At 34.9% G+C, this 20,016-nt stretch overlaps 1 protein-coding gene across 1 annotated transcript in view; it reads right to left on the minus strand.

Annotated features, from left to right (window-relative positions):
• Positions 1 to 2,360: 2,360 nt before the first annotated feature.
• The window catches only part of LOC132549195 (tubulin polyglutamylase TTLL7-like), a 45,324-nt gene continuing 27,668 nt past the window's right edge, over positions 2,361 to 20,016 (minus strand). The window contains exons 12-18 of the mRNA XM_060213111.1: positions 15,621 to 15,665; positions 9,629 to 9,970; positions 7,259 to 7,396; positions 6,416 to 6,496; positions 5,586 to 5,746; positions 4,244 to 4,438; positions 2,361 to 2,478 (exon numbers count right to left, since the gene is read on the minus strand). Of these exons, the coding sequence (XP_060069094.1) occupies positions 2,361 to 2,478; positions 4,244 to 4,438; positions 5,586 to 5,746; positions 6,416 to 6,496; positions 7,259 to 7,396; positions 9,629 to 9,970; positions 15,621 to 15,665 (1,080 nt within the window). The remainder of the gene's footprint in view (positions 2,479 to 4,243; positions 4,439 to 5,585; positions 5,747 to 6,415; positions 6,497 to 7,258; positions 7,397 to 9,628; positions 9,971 to 15,620; positions 15,666 to 20,016) is intronic.

Here is a 20,016-nt window from a genome sequence, read left to right on the forward strand (position 1 = left end):
CCAGAAGAGAGCTTGGGCGCTTATCTTTCTGCGAGAAGAGAGCTTGGGCGCTTATCTTTCTGCCAGAAGAGAGGTTGGGTGCTTATCTTTCTGCCAGAAGAGAGCTTTGGCGCTTATCTTTCTGCCAGAAGAGAGCTTGGGCGCTTATCTTTCTGCCAGAAGAGAGCCTGGTCGCTGATCTTTCTACCAGAAGAGAGCTTGGTTGCTGATCTTTTTACCAGAAGAGAGCTTGGGCGCTGATCTTTCTGCCAGAAGAGAGAGGTTGCCAGAAGAGAGGGCGCTTATCTTTCTGCGAGAAGAGAGGTTGGGCGCTTATCTTTCTGCCAGAAGAGAGCGAGAAGAGAGGTTGGGCGCTTATCTTTCTGCGAGAAGAGAGGTTGGGCGCTTATCTTTCTGCCAGAAGAGAGCTTGGGCGCTTATCTTTCTGCGAGAAGAGAGGTTGGGCGCTTATCTTTCTGCGAGAAGAGAGCTTGGGCGCTTATCTTTCTACCAGAAGAGAGCTTTGGTGCTTATCTTTCTACCAGAAGAGAGCTTGGGTGCTTATCTTTCTGCGAGAAGAGAGCTTTGGTGCTTATCTTTCTACCAGAAGAGAGCTTGGGCGCTTATCTTTCTGCCAGAAGAGAGCTTGGGCGCTTATCTTTCTGCCAGAAGAGAGCCTGGTCGCTGATCTTTCTACCAGAAGAGAGCTTGGTTGCTGATCTTTTTACCAGAAGAGAGCTTGGTCGCTGATCTTTCTGCCAGAAGAGAGCTTGGGCGCTTATCTTTCTGCCAGAAGAGAGCTTTGGCGCTTATCTTTCTGCCAGAAGAGAGCTTGGGCGCTTATCTTTCTGCCAGAAGAGAGCTTGGGCGCTTATCTTTCTGCCAGAAGAGAGCTTGGGCGCTTATCTTTCTGCGAGAAGAGAGGTTGGGCGCTTATCTTTCTGCCAGAAGAGAGGTTGGGTGCTTATCTTTCTGCCAGAAGAGAGCTTTGGCGCTTATCTTTCTACCAGAAGAGAGCTTGGGCGCTTATCTTTCTGCGAGAAGAGAGGTTGGGCGCTTATCTTTCTGCCAGAAGAGAGCTTGGGCGCTTATCTTTCTGCGAGAAGAGAGGTTGGGCGCTTATCTTTCTGCGAGAAGAGAGGTTGGGCGCTTATCTTTCTGCCAGAAGAGAGCTTGGGCGCTTATCTTTCTGCGAGAAGAGAGGTTGGGCGCTTATCTTTCTGCGAGAAGAGAGCTTTGGTGCTTATCTTTCTACCAGAAGAGAGCTTGGGTGCTTATCTTTCTGCGAGAAGAGAGCTTTGGTGCTTATCTTTCTACCAGAAGAGAGCTTGGGCGCTTATCTTTCTGCCAGAAGAGAGCTTGGGCGCTTATCTTTCTGCCAGAAGAGAGCTTTGGTGCTTATCTTTCTGCCAGAAGAGAGCTTGACCAATGTCCATCTTTAACTCAAAGTTTGTCTTATTATCATATAAAGATTGCTGGATCCACATATCTTTATTATACACAAAATCTGTTATAGATTTATAACTAGGGTAGAAGTACACCTTAAACAGACAGTCTATCAGAAAATCATGCTTTTCCTGGTGGTAGGGTTTTCAGTACTGCATCAATGACAATCTTTTTACGGGACTTATTCCTTTTTGTTGAAATGTCTATTAAAACTGTTAACAAAGATTGTCAGAAAAACTGTCTGGAGTGATACATGATCAGCAGCGACACACGGTCAACAGCGACACACGGTCAGCAGCGACACACGGTCAGCAGCGACACACGGTCAACAGCGACACATGGTCAGCAGTGACACAGGGTCAGCAGCGACACACGGTCAACAGCGACACACGGTCAGTGGTGACACCTGGTCAACGGCGACACATGGTCAGCGGTGACACAGGGTCAGCAGTGACACACGGTCAGCAGCGACAAATGGTCAGCAGCAACACAGTCAACAGCGATACACGGTCAACAGCAACACACGGTCAACAGCCAAACATGGTCAGCAGTGACACATGGTCAGTAGTGACACATGGCATGGACTGCATTTAATTTCCTTATCACTAATATAATTTTATCTGGCAATATTGAGCTTCGTGTATTTGGTTGATTTTAGCATTCTTCAAAAATGTACAGTCCCTTTAAGCTGGTGATCCAGATGTCTAGCAGCCCCGTGCAGTTTAAAGCATGCACCTTTGTTTTATACCAAAAACCCTCCATGCTTTATGCCACTGTAAGAACTCTATACACTATTACATCAACATATAATGTTGGAGGACAAGAGATCGAGGCCAGGAGATGAGAGTTTGTTATAACCATCACACTGTTTCAATGCTTTCAATTATCTTGGTTGTGGTACATTCTTATGATGACACTCATTGACCTTTGACCTGTCAGGATCCCATGCTCTGGGTTCGGGTCGTTGGGTACAGTTTAGAGTACTTCTGACTCATTGTTTGCGTGTTGGGAGGAATGAGTGAGACTGATTTGTCTCTGGCAGAAATGGATTGCCTGAAAGGTAAAAGATTAGAATCATATTAAGACTTTTGACACATAATTCAAGGAAATAACAGTACATAAGAATTCTCTTAGTTTTCATAGTACAACAATCTGCAAGTCTCTGAAACTCCATAAAAAATTCAAATGTCACCACTATACAAATAACTACCAACAACGCTGTACAGATAACTACCAACAACGCTGTACAAATAACTACCAACAACACTGTACAGATAACTACCAACAACGCTGTACAAATAACTACCAACAACGCTGTACAAATAACTACCAACAACGCTGTACAGATAACTACCAACAACGCTGTACAGATAACTACCAACAACACTGTACAGATAACTACCAACAACGCTGTACAGATAACTACCAACAACGCTGTACAGATAACTACCAACAACGCTGTACAGATAACTACCAACAACGCTGTACAGATAACTACCAACAACGCTGTACAGATAACTACCAACAACGCTGTACAGATAACTACCAACAACGCTGTACAGATAACTACCAACAACGCTGTACAGATAACTACCAACAACGCTGTACAGATAACTACCAACAACGCTGTACAGATAACTACCAACAACGCTGTACAGATAACTACCAACAACGCTGTACAAAAAACTACCAACAACGCTGTACAGATAACTACCAACAACGCTGTACAGATAACTACCAACAACGCTGTACAGATAACTACCAACAACACTGTACAGATAACTACCAACAACACTGTACAGATAACTACCAACAACAGATAACTACCAACAACACTGTACAGATAACTACCAACAACGCTGTACAGATAACTACCAACAACACTGTACAGATAACTACCAACAACGCTGTACAGATAACTACCAACAACACTGTACAGATAACTACCAACAACGCTGTACAGATAACTACCAACAACGCTGTACAGATAACTACCAACAACACTGTACAGATAACTACCAACAACGCTGTACAAAAAACTACCAACAACGCTGTACAGATAACTACCAACAACGCTGTACAGATAACTACCAACAACGCTGTACAGATAACTACCAACAACGCTGTACAGATAACTACCAACAACGCTGTACAGATAACTACCAACAACGCTGTACAGATAACTACCAACAACACTGTACAGATAACTACCAACAACACTGTACAGATAACTACCAACAACGCTGTACAAAAAACTACCAACAACACTGTACAGATAACTACCAACAACGCTGTACAGATAACTACCAACAACACTGTACAGATAACTACCAACAACACTGTACAGATAACTACCAACAACGCTGTACAAAAAACTACCAACAACACTGTACAGATAACTACCAACAACGCTGTACAGATAACTACCAACAACGCTGTACAGATAACTACCAACAACGCTGTACAGATAACTACCAACAACGCTGTACAGATAACTACCAACAACGCTGTACAGATAACTACCAACAACGCTGTACAAATAACTACCAACAACGCTGTACAGATAACTACCAACAACGCTGTACAAATAACTACCAACAACGCTGCACAGATAACTACCAACAAGGCTGTACAGATAACTACCAACAACACTGTACAGATAACTACAATCACCAATGTACAGATAACTACCAACAACGCTGTACAGATAACTACCAACAACCCTGTACAGATAACTACCAACAACGCTGTACAGATAACTACCAACAACACTGTACAGATAAACATTGCTATATCACTGATGTGTTATATTTCTCACCCAGTTGAAGACTGATCCTCCACACTACTGTGATGTGGGGTATTGCTTTGGGAAGATTTGGCCTCAGCAGCAAATTGATAGACAATGAGAAGACAGTCACGACAGAGTTGGACAATACGACGGCAGCAGTTTAACTCCGCTTCACAGATGTTCTCAGAACTTTTACTGAAAATTGCCTCCCAGCTTGTGGCATTGCTGTAACAAAAAAACACCAATGTGGTTTACAGCAGTGGAAACTGAAACAGCAGTATTGATAATAAAACCTGTTTATTACTACAATGTGATAGATATCCATGGCCATGTTTAGTGACATAGAAGGTCATGTAAAGGATATAGTTAATTAATGCTAGCACCAACCTAAACATGTAATAATTTTTTTTCATGAATTGTGTGCTTTTACCTATTGTTTGCATCCCCTGTAGAAAGATACAATGACCCCCCCCCCACCCAAGACAGACTTGAGGTATATGTAGAGAACCCTGACACCTCTTGGTGCTAAGATTCTGTAAAACAAGTCCCTATGTTCATGAAATGACAACATTCCACTTTTACAAGGATTTGAATTTTCTTAACCTATTCCTATCAATTTAGGTTGAAAAAATGTCAAACAAATTCAACATCTGCTTTATTAAAGAAACATCAAAGGACATCATGCCACCTTAAAACTAGATTAAATCTCAAAGAAATTGCCTAAAGATGTATTCTATACAGTCAAGAGATAGATTTCATATGTTACCTGGACGAGGAGAAGTCTAGAGATAGATTTTATATGTTACCTGGACGAGGAGAAGTCTAGAGATAGATTTTATATGTTATCTGGACGAGGAGAAGTCTAGAGATAGATTTTATATGTTACCTGGACGAGGAGAAGTCTAGAGATAGATTTTATATGTTATCTGGATAGATTTTATATGTTATCTGGACGAGGAGAAGTCTAGAGATAATTTTATATGTTATCTGGACGAGGAGAAGTGTTTAGATAGATTTTTTATGTTTTCTGGACGAGGTGAATTCTTTAGATAGATTTTATATGTTACCTGGATGAGGAGAAGTCTAGAGATAGATTTTATATGTTATCTGGACGAGGAGAAGTCTAGAGATAGATTTTATATGCTACCTGGAGGAGAAATCTAGAGATAGATTTTATATGTTACCTGGATGAGGAGAAGTCTAGAGATAGATTTTATATGTTACCTGGATGAGGAGAAGTCTAGAGATAGATTTTATATGTTACCTGGATGAGGAGAAGTCTAGAGATAGATTTTATATGTTACCTGGACGAGGAGAAGCAGTTCCAGAGTCCCTGGCCATGACTCCATAGTAGCCGGATTTTATATGTTACCTGGACGAGGAGAAGCAGTTCCAGAGTCCCTGGCCATGACTCCATAGTAGCCGGTTAAACACGCGGTTGAAGATTCGATACACTTTCAGACTGTCCACATCACTGACACGCCAGGTACGTAAAAGTACTGCTCGCACATTTGAACGCACAATATCTATCACCTGCAACAGAGACCTTAGTTTCAGCCTTCTTAATATTTAAAGGCAGATCCTTTTGGTTAATTTACTGTTGCATGTATATGCAGGTATAATTACAAGGTGATAACAGTTTGAAATTCTATAGAACTGAAAATATATATACATTTGTGTCTTGAGGAAATATTATCAATTTTCATTCTCAGTAACTATGTACTTAATTATCTTTAGTTAGTTATGTATAAAACACTCTTCCAATTCCGAAATTGGAATCACAAATAAATCATCAATATATATATTTGAATCACCATCTGTCATAATCAACTGACGATGGTTTTTGTGTCTCTCATAAAATAAAGGACCTTTTGCGTCCATCGGCCGAAGGGATTATAGAGACACCTAAATTTACATCACCGCTCTCAATTTAGATTTATAACTTTGTATTTATTTTATGTTATATGAATGTAATGTAATTTATGTAATATTTGTGTCTTGATACAAATTTGACAATTTACTTGTCCGTACTGCCACTATCACTTTATAGATAAATATATATATTGTTCAATTCTGCTTTTGCAGAACAAAAACAAAAGTCTTTATGTACATCTTCTTTCAACTTGACTCATTTTCAATGCATAATTGCAATCAATTCAAAGGAAAGATTTCAAATGGTTAAGAAGATAGGAGATAACTTACCTTCCTTCGTTTGATCGAGTCAAGCTTCACCAGCCAGTATGATGCAATCCTGGGTTTGTGGAACTTCCAGTTTTCGTGTAACTACAATTCAAACAAGAGATTAAACCAGAGTTTCACAGGCAAAAGTCTCAATTAATCATACTTGTACAATGACAAACTTTAAAACTTCTCTCAAATATCCTTCTCTGGATTTTATGATATACTTATTTATTTTTATGTTTTTTATTTCATCAAAAATAAAATATATTGATCAATCTGTTTTTGTCTGATGGTTTTCAGTTTTAATTAATTAACAACAATCAAGACAAAGAGTTACCTGTGATGAAGTTTTAATTGTGATCAAAATTTAAATGAGATTGAAATTAACATTTTCACTGTGAAAACAAGAATATGAGTGAAACTGATGAATGCTCCCCGTCAAAAAACAGACTATGTATGACACAAAATTTTAATAAAGGGCAATAATTAAGGGGTTACAGGTTCTGAATTTGGTACACTGCATATCATCTTTATATGACCAATGTAAACACCAAATTTACTTATCCTAGATCAAATGAAAGCAAAGTTATCCTCCTGACATTAAATTTCAACAAAGGGCAATAACTCTGTAATTGAGGGGTTGCAGGCCCTGAATTTGGTATACTGCACATTGTCTTAGTATGACCAATGTATACAAACTTCATAGCCCTTGATTTGCTGTGGGCAAAGTTATGCTCTGAAAGGCCAGATAGAAAGATGGACAAACAGATGGACGGACAGACAAACTGGCAATTATATGCTCCTTGGTAAATGGAATAATTTCATAACCCTATCTCCAAGTTAATGTCTCCACATTTTCTTTACCTTATCAAGGATATACTCTGCCTCCTGGTCTGACTTGCCCGGGAATTTGATTCTCATCTCATTCAAAGCCACCAGTGTCTTCCTTGTTAACTCATCCTCACGTTCCTTCACCACACTCAACAGGAAATTGTCATCCTGCTTACAAACAATACTCTGATTTATACATAATAAACTTCACTACCAGAAAACTTTTACAAATAGACATCCCTAAACTTATATATATTATTCTACAATATATTCTGTGTGTCCCTAGATCTATATATATTATTCTACAATATATTCTGTGTGTCCCTAGATCTATATATATATATATTATTCTATATATACAATATATTCTGTGTGTCCCTAGATATATATATATTATTCTAACTTATATAATACATTCTGTGTGTCCCTAGACATATATATATCATTCTACAATATATTCTGTGTGTCCCTAGACTCTATATATATTATTCTACAATATATTCTGTGTGTCCCTAGACTCTATATATATAATATTCTACAATATATTGTGTGTCCCTAGACTCTATATATATTATTCTGCAATATATTCTGTGTGTCCCTAGATCTATATATATATTATTCTACAATATATTCTGTGTGTCCCTAGATCATTATATATATTATTCTACAATATATTCTGTGTGTCCCTAGATCTTATATATATATTATATTCTGTGTACTAGATCTTTAATATATTCTGTGTGTCCCTAGACTCTATATATATCATTCTACAATATATTCTGTGTGTCCCTAGATCTATATATATTATTCTACAATATATTCTGTGTGTCCCTAGATCTATATATATTATTCTACAATATATTCTGTGTGTCCCTAGATCTATATATATTATTCTACAATATATTCTGTGTGTCCCTAGATCTATATATATTATTCTACAATATATTCTGTGTGTCCCTAGATCTATATATATATTATTCTACAATATATTCTGTGTGTCCCTAGATCTATATATATTATTCTAAAATACATTCTGTGTGTCCCTAGACATACATACATCATTCTACAATATATTCTGTGTGTCCCTAGACTCTATATATATTATTCTACAATATATTCTGTGTGTCCCTAGACTCTATATATATAATATTCTACAATATATTCTGTGTCCCTAGACTCTATATATATTATTCTGCAATATATTCTGTGTGTCCCTAGATCTATATATATATTATTCTACAATATATTCTGTGTGTCCCTAGATCTTTATATATATTATTCTACAATATATTCTGTGTGTCCCTACGTCTATATATATTATTCTACAATATATTCTGTGTATCCCTAGATCTATATATATTATTCTACAATATATTCTGTGTGTCCCTAGATCTTTATATATATTATTCTACAATATATTCTGTGTGTCCCTAGACTCTATATATATCATTCTACAATATATTCTGTGTGTCCCTAGATCTATATATATTATTCTACAATATATTCTGTGTGTCCCTAGATCTATATATATATATCAATATATTCTGTGTGTCCCTAGATCTATATATATCATTCTACAATATATTCTGTGTGTCCCTAGATCTATATATATTATTCTACAATATATTCTGTGTGTCCCTAGACTCTATATATATCATTCTACAATATATTCTGTGTGTCCCTAGATATTATATATATATTATTCTACAATATATTCTGTGTGTCCCTAGACTCTATATATATTATTCTACAATATATTCTGTGTGTCCCTAGACTCTATATATATAATATTCTACAATATATTCTGTGTGTCCCTAGACTCTATATATATTATTCTACAATATATTCTGTGTGTCCCTAGACTCTATATATATAATATTCTACAATATATTCTGTGTGTCCCTAGACTCTATATATATTATTCTACAATATATTCTGTGTGTCCCTAGATCTATATATATTATTCTACAATATATTCTGTGTGTCCCTAGACTCTATATATATCATTCTACAATATATTCTGTGTGTCCCTAGATCTATATATATTATTCTACAATACATTCTGTGTGTCCCTAGATCTATATATATCATTCTACAATATATTCTGTGTGTCCCTAGTCCCTAGACTCTATATATATCATTCTACAATATATTCTGTGTGTCCCTAGACTCTATATATATCATTCTACAATATATTCTGTGTGTCCCTAGATCTATATATATATTATTCTACAATATATTCTGTGTGTCCCTAGACTCTATATATATCATTCTACAATATATTCTGTGTGTCCCTAGATCTATATATATCATTCTACAATATATTCTGTGTGTCCCTAGATCTATATATATCATTCTACAATATATTCTGTGTGTCCCTATATATATGGCTGGTTTACCTACCACTGTAGATCGCTGTAATGGTGTATGCTTTCCATTCCCTGTACGAGACAGTGACCTTGACCTTTGGTTGACTGCTGACATATTGCTAGTTGGCCTTGACCTCAGCCCTCCCACTCCTGAGTTTGGCCTGGAATTGAAGGTACTTGAAGTCCCATCATTGCTCAGTCTACTGTCTGGTCGACCAGAAGAACCGGGGCGTTTACCAGGGTGATAGCCATGCCGTCCCATGGAAGGCGAGCCAGATGCTGACATACTCTCTGTCTCTTCATCTTCCATCTCCTCATCCTCCTCATCATCATTCTCAAGGGGTGATGGGACACTCACAGGCATGCTCTGAAGTGGCTACAATGTAATATATAAACCAGAAAGATAAAACACTACCCAATATTGGTAATACATGTCTAGTGAAGAGTAGTGTCAAACAGGGAAACACCTGGAGAACCAGTCTTCTTGAAATTTTCTATTTAATTTTTTCAATATTTCCAATCACAGTCTTCGATCAAACTAGTTAATATATTGATCATATAATGCATACAATATCCTATAATTTCTGAAATAATTTAATACACAAAATGAACTCTGAAGTGAGTTTGAAAAGAGAACTAGAATTTTTGTAAAAAACACATTTTATGACGTGAATTCAATGGAAAAATATTATTAGTCATCCTTTAGTAATCCATATATAGATGTTTTAGGTATGAGAAAAAATGATGATAAGACTATCTTGTAAAAATTAATCTTCTGTAAAACCTTGGCCACAATGCTTGTTGATAAAGAAAATCAAAAATTCACAGAACATATCAGAAATGATCCTGTTGATCAGTGGAACAATATAAGACTCTTTCATATGCGTGTATGTAGGATAGGGATATTCCACCAGAGGGTCACAAAATATGGTGAAACCTGAGGCTCTGCCGAGGGTTTTACCATATTTTGTAACCCCGAGGGTGGAATATCCCTATCCTACATACACACATAATGAAAGAGTCTTTTTCTCTCATATCTTAACCAAAATTTTGGGAAAAGGACAGTCGGTCGGCCATTATCTTCATTTTTTTCATTTTTTTAATCCAAAGTTTTTATAAAAAAATAACTGGATATTCTTAATGATCATACCCATATTTTGCAAACTTTTAGTTTGCTGTAAAATTTCAAACCATTTTTCGGTATATTGCAGGATGAATATATTATTCGCAGATGAAAAAAACCAAAAATGATCTCTGTGTGATTATATAGTATGCGTAAGTAAACATCCGCGAAAAGAAATTGTTCCGTCAAATACTTCAAAGAAATCAACAAGGAATGGATTTTTATAATTCAACATATAGTTTTATCATCAAAATCACATATTTGATCATTTTAAGAAATATATCAATGTATCATTTTACTGTTTTAACATTTTTTCAAAATACTGTGACGATGACATGACGTCACCATAGTCAAAGGAATTCCATTCATAAATTCAAGGCGTGACGTCACATGATCTCCTATTCCGAGTTGCTGTTGCTCTCGATCACCACGATTCAACGACATTTGGGTGGTGGAATATTTGTGATATTTACGGGATTTGGCAATTTTCAATGTGAGAACCAGCAAACAAGGATTCGATGCAAGTTTCAGATTGTTTCTGTGATACAGGATTGTAGGTGTTAACCGTGTTTTCTTGTTGTGATGACGATGGTAAACACACTATGACATCAGATGTAGGCCTAGTAACTGTTGAAGTTGATGAAATGGTGGCAGAGGATGGTGTTCGGTTTGATGGAATTAATTCGGAGCTTTTTGTGTTTGACAACATATTGGAAATCATGTACTTCTGTCTGTCATTCAGTGTCCTGTAATTATTCAGTGACTGTGTGTTTTATGACCCGTGACATAAACCTGCAAGGTATCGGGTACATGGTTGTCGGTCATTTTTTGTACAAGGGATTTTCGGACGCTGTAAAAGTTGTCTCCCCTGAACACAGATTACTCCGCGCACATGTAAGATAGAAATTTCTTACATAGCTATCTTACATGGGCAAACTCTATCCAATATGGCGGGATATGAGAGAAAAACTTGTAATCTTCAATTAGTGAGTGATCTTTATCAGTGATATGTCTTTTAACTTTCAATGTACCATTATGATTAATGTCAAGCATTCAGAGAGGTAGAGATACACATTGATATATGCTTATGATTAAAAAAAAACATGAAAGCCAAACTTGGTCCCGCACACCTTAGCACACCTGAACAGGTAGCGACAAGGTTACAGCATTACTGATACATCTGATTAGAAACAGAAATAATAACGATGGTAAGGATAATAGCTATTGACAGTTCAATAACCATCTCCTTACATAAATCGTACATACATGTGCACTCACTTGATTAAATAAACGGTTAATACGTCGTTAATGATAACAGTATATATTTTGTTTAATTTAATCTTCAGCGATTTTCTTGTGTCCTCTCTAAAACTAACAACAAATACTGCCTTCTTATTTACATACACTATACAAGAGATTTGTGAGGGATCTTGGTGCCCACCATTGTTTGATCTTTATTTGAAAGTTGGATCTTTTCCCTTCTTTTCTCTTCTCTGTTTTAGCTCTTGTTGGTAAGAAATTTGAACATTCCTTTGCAGAAATGGTAATGAAAAATCTTTATCTGCTTAATCAAAGATGGACACCTGTAGGCCATTTCGTTTTACTGATCAGTCCCAAAATCAAACGGGCACAACTAGGGACTAAAAGGAACCTACATATGCAATTTGAGAAAGATCCATCGAAAACTTCTCAAGAAATAGTGATAACAAAAAATTGTTTATGGATGGAAACACAGATGGATGGACAGACGGATGATGTACGTAGGGCGATTTAAATGATAAGCCCACCATCTGATGATGTCTGATGATGGTGGGCTAATAAAGATATATAGGTAGAAATCCTATTCCTTTTTGAACCATCACTAAACATTGTGTGCAATATTTTGCAATATTCAGCAAAAACAATTAGAATTTTAAATGTTCATTTCTGGTTTTGTTTAATATGATTCTCTCCCTTAGAATATAATATTTATCTAAAAAATATGTTATTAATCAGGCATGCTAATGGTGTACATAAACTGTTCACATTCGAGGTAGGACATATTCCCTCCAACAATTTATTACAATAGATGGAGATACACAAAGAATGATTGATTCCTCTTTATTCACTCAATTGCTCCCTCATTATTCACTCAATTGCTCCCTCATTATTCACTCAATTGCACCCTCTTTATTCACTCAGTGGCTCCATCATTATTCACTCAATTGCTCCCTCATTATTCACTCAATTGCACCCTCTTTATTCACTCAATGTCTCCCTCTTTATTCACTCAATGGTACCCTCTTTATTCACTCAATGGCTCCCTTTTTATTCACTCAGTGGCTCCCTCATTATTCACTCAATTGCTCTCTCATTATTCACTCAATGGCTCCCTCATTATTCACTCAATTGCACCCTCTTTATTCACTCAATGGCTCCCTTTTTATTAACTCAACTGCTCCCTCTTCATTCACTTTATGGCTCCCTCTTTATTCACTCAATGGCTCCCTCTTTATTCACCCAATTGCTCCCTCATTATTCACTCAATGGCTCCCTCATTATTCATTCAATGGCTCCCTCATTATTCACTCAATTGCTCCCTCATTATTCACTCAATTGCTCCCTCATTATTCACTCAATGGCTCCCTCATTATTCACTCAGTGGCTCCCTCTTTATTCACTCAATTGCTCCCTCATTATTCACTCAATGGCTCCCTCATTATTCACTCAATTGCTCCCTCACTATTCACTCAATTGCTCCCTCATTATTCACTCAATGGCTCCCTCATTATTCACTCAATTGCTCCCTCATTATTCACTCAATTGCTCCCTCTTCACTCAATTGCACCCTCTTTATTCACTCAATGGCTCCCTTTTTATTCACTCAACTGCTCCCTCATCATTCACTCTATGGCTCCCTCTTCATTCACTCAATGGCTCCCACTTTATTCACCCAATTGCTCCCTCATTATTCACTCAATTGCTCTCTTATTATTCACTCAATTGCTCCCTCTTTATTCACTCAATGGCTCCCTCATTATTCACTCAATTGCTCCCTCATTATTCACTCAATGGCTCCCTCACTATTCACTCAATGGCTCCCTCACTATTCACTCAATGGATCCCTCTTTATTCACTCAATGGCTCCCTCTTTATTCACCCAATTGCTCCCTCATTATTCACTCAATGGCTCCCTCACTATTCACTCAATGGCTCCCTCTTTATTCACTCAATTGCTCCCTCATTATTCACTCAATTGCTCCCTCATTATTCACTCAATGGCTCCCTCACTATTCACTCAATGGCTCCCTCACTATTCACTCAATGGATCCCTCTTTATTCACTCAATGGCTCCCTCTTTATTCACCCAATTGCTCCCTCATTATTCACTCAATGGCTCCCTCACTATTCACTCAATGGCTCCCTCTTTATTCACTCAATGGCTCCCTCTTTATTCACTCAATTGCTCCCTCATTATTCACTCAATGGCTCCCTCATTATTCACTCAATGGCTCCCTCATTCACTCAGTAGCACTCTTATTATTAATTAAATTGCTCTCTCATTATACTCTCAAAGGAAGTTGCAATTCTTCTTTTAAAAGTCTGTCTCCATACTAGATTCTACATTAAGTTTGTAAAGCATAATATTGGTAAAAACCAATTATATCACATTTTTTCCCGTGGGATCAGGACATTAGGGAACAGGGAACATTTTACATAAGTTATGATGATAATGAATCAGAGTGTAATGTGATTCCAACCTACTGACTATCCAAGTTGTATGTAGAATATAGATCCAATATATATATATATATAGATATACATCAGTGCCATGCAGTCTAAAATATCTAACTACTATTAAACATGAAGGCAACACAAAGACCAGAAACCAATCTGATTATTAGGCATACTATCAGTAATAAAATCAAGAAACTGAAAATTAATCATTAATGTTGCTTAGAAAAACTAAAAACATTAATTAGCTGCTTCAATATCACAATGCACAGGAAGACATCACAGAATTTCACTAAATAAGCGAGGGAAGACATATTGTAAAATTAACATTCTAAGATCACTGTTAACTATCTATATATAGATTTATTATTGTTTCAACAACCCTAAGGACACCTCCATATCTATAAATTTAAATTTAAACAAAGATTGTACTGACCTCTTTTTTACACACTTTGTGTGTTGGAGATGAAGAAATCTTGTTTTATGATATGTCCACATATTTAAGGTAGGTGAAACAGGATGATGAAATATGGGAGAAGTTTTCACAATTAAGATACGCTGGTGGTCAGTGAGCAACGATGTATGATCCAGTCATGGTGTTACGAACTCGCTTTAAATGTGGTCAATGATCTAGTGGTAAGCTACCAGGTAGGTCTACTGGTTAAGTTTGAAATTTAAGTTATTTCTACCTTTAGCTTGTTAAAACTGGTCAGTACCCCTTGTAACCTCACATCAGGGTTTCATCACCTAATCAGTGTTGTTTTAATGGAATCTGTTATTAAATATATGTTTTAATTCAGGTTTCCACAAACATCCAAATTTCCTGAATTTACATACATCTGGTCATAACTCTATCACTGAATGGAAAAGCATTCTAAGAAAACAAGCCCACCAATCTTATCCAAAAAATTAAGTTTAAAGACAGTGCTTCTATCCAGGCCGGCAAGAGTGATTAACACAATCTGAATTAGCTTAATTGTTGTAAAATTGAAGAAAGTTTAAAGTTTATAGATGTCTGTAACTTCAATAACATAATAGTATCAAGATTTGAAGTGTTTACCGCCTTACAAAAACAAAAAGTAAAACTTTTACTCAATCATCAATATGTTTTCACTCGCTGAAATGTGAGACCCGATAGCTCTGCCCATGCAGTGATGTGTTAACGCTGTTAATACATGCTGGAGGTTACCTTGCTGTGATTATAATGAAACTTTCCTGTGGTGTTATATGGAGGCTGTAAGAGAGGACAACTAGTTAATCAATGTCACTAAAGTAAGCCTGCATTTACGTTAATCTAAAACTTCTCAAACTACGATTTCAAAGATTAGCAGAGTTACTGTGCGATATTGAAAACTTTCATGAGCTGATGGGAGGATACGATCACGCAGTTCCCACTAAATCAGTATATCTTGTTTACACTAAATCAGTACATCTTGTTTACACTAAATCAGTATATTTTGTTTACACTAAATCAGTATATTTTGTTTACACTAAATCGGTACATCTTGTTTACACTAAATCAGTATATCTTGTTTACACTAAATCAGTACATCTTGTTTACACTAAATCAGTACATCTTGTTTACACTAAATCAGTATATCTTGTTTACACTTAATCAGTATATTTTGTTTACACTTAATCAGTATATTTTGTTTACACTAAATCAGTACATCTTGTTTACACTAAATCAGTTTTTATTTTGTTTACACTTAATCAGTATATCTTGTTTACACTAAATCAGTAGATGTTTACACTAAATCAGTACATCTTGTTTACACTAAATCAGTATATTTTGTTTACACTAAATCAGTACATCTTGTTTACACTTAATCAGTATATCTTGTTTACACTAAATCAGTACATCTTGTTTACACTAAATCAGTACATCTTGTTTACACTAAATCAGTAGATGTTTACACTAAATCAGTATATCTTGTTTACACTAAATCAGTATATCTTGTTTACACTAAATCAGTATATGTTGTTTACACTAAATCAGTATATCTTGTTTACACTAAATCAGTAAATCTTGTTTACACTAAATCAGTATATCTTGTTTACACTAAATCAGTATATCTTGTTTACACTAAATCAGTATATTTTGTTTACACTAAATCAGTACATCTTGTTTACACTAAATCAGTATATCTTGTTTACACTAAATCAGTACATCTTGTTTACACTAAATCAGTATATCTTGTTTACACTAAATCAGTAGATGTTTACACTAAATCAGTATATCTTGTTTACACTAAATCAGTATATGTTGTTTACACTAAATCAGTACATCTTGTTTACACTAAATCAGTATATTTTGTTTACACTAAATCAGTATATCTTGTTTACACTAAATCAGTATATCTTGTTTACACTAAATCAGTATATGTTGTTTACACTAAATCAGTATATCTTGTTTACACTAAATCAGTATATCTTGTTTACACTAAATCAGTATATCTTGTTTACACTAAATCAGTATATCTTGTTTACACTAAATCAGTACATCTTATTTACACTAAATCAGTATATGTTGTTTACACTAAATCAGTATATTTTGTTTACACTAAATCAGTACATCTTGTTTACACTAAATCAGTATATTTTGTTTACACTAAATCAGTATGTTTACACTAAATTTTGTTTACACTAAATCAGTATATCTTGTTTACACTAAATCAGTATTTTTTGTTTACACTTAATCAGTACATCTTGTTTACACTAAATCAGTATATGTTGTTTACACTAAATCAGTACATCTTGTTTACACTAAATCAGTATATCTTGTTTACACTAAATCAGTATATCTTGTTTACACTAAATCAGTATATCTTGTTTACACTAAATCAGTACATCTTGTTTACACTAAATCAGTATATCTTGTTTACACTAAATCAGTATATTTTGTTTACACTAAATCAGTATATCTTGTTTACACTAAATCAGTATATTTTGTTTACACTAAAATCAGTACTAAATCTTGTTTACACTAAATCAGTATATCTTGTTTACACTAAATCAGTACATCTTGTTTACACTAAATCAGTATATCTTGTTTACACTAAATCAGTATATCTTGTTTACACTAAATCAGTATATTTTGTTTACACTAAATCAGTACACTAAATCAGTATATCTTGTTTACACTAAATCAGTATATCTTGTTTACACTAAATCAGTATATCTTGTTTACACTAAATCAGTACATCTTGTTTACACTAAATCAGTATATCTTGTTTACACTAAATCAGTATATCTTGTTTACACTAAATCAGTAATCTTGTTTACACTAAATCAGTATATTTTGTTTACACTAAATCAGTATATTTTGTTTACACTAAATCAGTAATCTTGTTTACTAAATCAGTATATTTTGTTTACACTAAATCAGTATATCTTGTTTACACTAAATCAGTATATCTTGTTTACACTAAATCAGTATATCTTGTTTACACTAAATCAGTATATCTTGTTTACACTAAATCAGTATATCTTGTTTACACTAAATCAGTATATCTTGTTTACACTAAATCAGTATATCTTGTTTACACTAAATCAGTATATCTTGTTTACACTAAATCAGTATATTTTGTTTACACTAAATCAGTATATTTTGTTTACACTAAATCAGTATATTTTGTTTACACTAAATCAGTACATCTTGTTTACACTAAATCAGTATATTTTGTTTACACTAAATCAGTATATTTTGTTTACACTAAATCAGTATATCTTGTTTACACTAAATCTAAATCAGTATATCTTGTTTACACTAAATCAGTTACATCTTGTTTACACTAAATCAGTATATTTTGTTTACACTAAATCAGTATATCTTGTTTACACTAAATCAGTATATTTTGTTTACACTAAATCAGTAAATCAGTATATCTTGTTTACACTAAATCAGTACATCTTGTTTACACTAAATAGTATTTTGTTTACACTAAATCAGTACATCTTGTTTACACTAAATCAGTATATCTTGTTTACACTAAATCAGTACATCTTATTTACACTAAATCAGTATATGTTGTTTCCACTAAATCAGTATATTTTGTTTACACTAAATCAGTACATAAATCAGTACATCTTGTTTACACTAAATCAGTATATCTTGTTTACACTAAATCAGTATATCTTGTTTACACTAAATCAGTATATCTTGTTTACACTAAATCAGTATATTTTGTTTACACTAAATCAGTATATCTTGTTTACACTAAATCAGTATATATTTGTTTACACTAAATCAGTATATCTTGTTTACACTAAATCAGTATATTTTGTTTACACTAAATCAGTATATTTTGTTTACACTTAATCAGTACATATTGTTTACTCTAAATATATTGTTTTTTTATTAATTAACATATATTCTAGAAGAATTTGTCTACTTTTTTGTATTCATTGTCAATTTGTGATGAAGTTGAAGACTACATGTTAGGTATAACATAACTGCAGTAAAATGATAGTTAGTCAACAGTTTCTGCATGATCAAAACTCAATGGTGGTGACTTGGTTATCATGATGAAGGTGCTGTTTCATCATGTAAACATGCATTGATTTGCTCTGTTTATATATCTGGTCAAAGATTTCAAATGATGGTTAATTTTGTCAAAACACAGGGAAAAATCAGTATCTATCATACAATGTTTTAAAACATCTTTGTCCACTATAAAATGATTTAGGATCTTTGTCCACTATAAAATGATTTAGGATTTTCTATAAATGCTTATCTGCAATAATATAATTTTCTATTAATCTCCATAAATGTTTGTCTATATATCATAATAGGATAAAGGATGCTCTATAAATCTGTGTCTACTGTAACATGATTTAGGATGCTTTATAAATCTGTGTCTACTGTAACATGATTTAGGATGCTTTATAAATCTGTGTCTACTGTAACATGATTTAGGATGCTCTATAAATCTGTGTCTACTGTAACATGATTTAGGATGCTCTATAAATCTGTGTTTACTGTAACATGATTTAGGATGCTCTATAAATCCGTGTTTACTGTAACATGATTTAGGATGCTCTATAAATCTGTGTCTACTGTAACACGGACACGAGTTAGGATGCTCTATAAATATATCCATGTTAACATTATTTAGGATTTCTAGTGCTAAATAGATAGGAAAATATAAGATACATAGCTGGGTGCATTAAATATTCTTTATTAGCTACTTGTATCTAAACCCTGGTATAGACACTAGTGACAGGTAGAGAGTGACTAACCCCTGGTATATACACTACTGACAGGTAGAGAGTGACTAACCCCTGGTATAGACACTAGTGACAGGTAGAGAGTGACTAACCCCTGGTATATACACTACTGACAGGTAGAGAGTGACTAACCCCTGGTATAGACACTAGTGACAGGTAGAGAGTGACTAACCCCTGGTATATACACTACTGACAGGTAGAGAGTGACTAACCCCTGGTATAGACACTACTGACAGGTAGAGAGTGACTAACCCCTGGTATAGACACTACTGACAGGTAGAGAGTGACTAACCCCTGGTATAGACACTACTGACAGGTAGAGAGTGACTAACCCCCGGTATAGACACTACTGACAG

Source organism: Ylistrum balloti, unplaced genomic scaffold (assembly GCF_031769215.1).
Source record: "Ylistrum balloti isolate Yb309-2 unplaced genomic scaffold, AGI_CSIRO_Ybal_v1 Utg370046, whole genome shotgun sequence".
NCBI classification, from domain to species: Eukaryota; Metazoa; Mollusca; class Bivalvia; order Pectinida; family Pectinidae; genus Ylistrum; species Ylistrum balloti.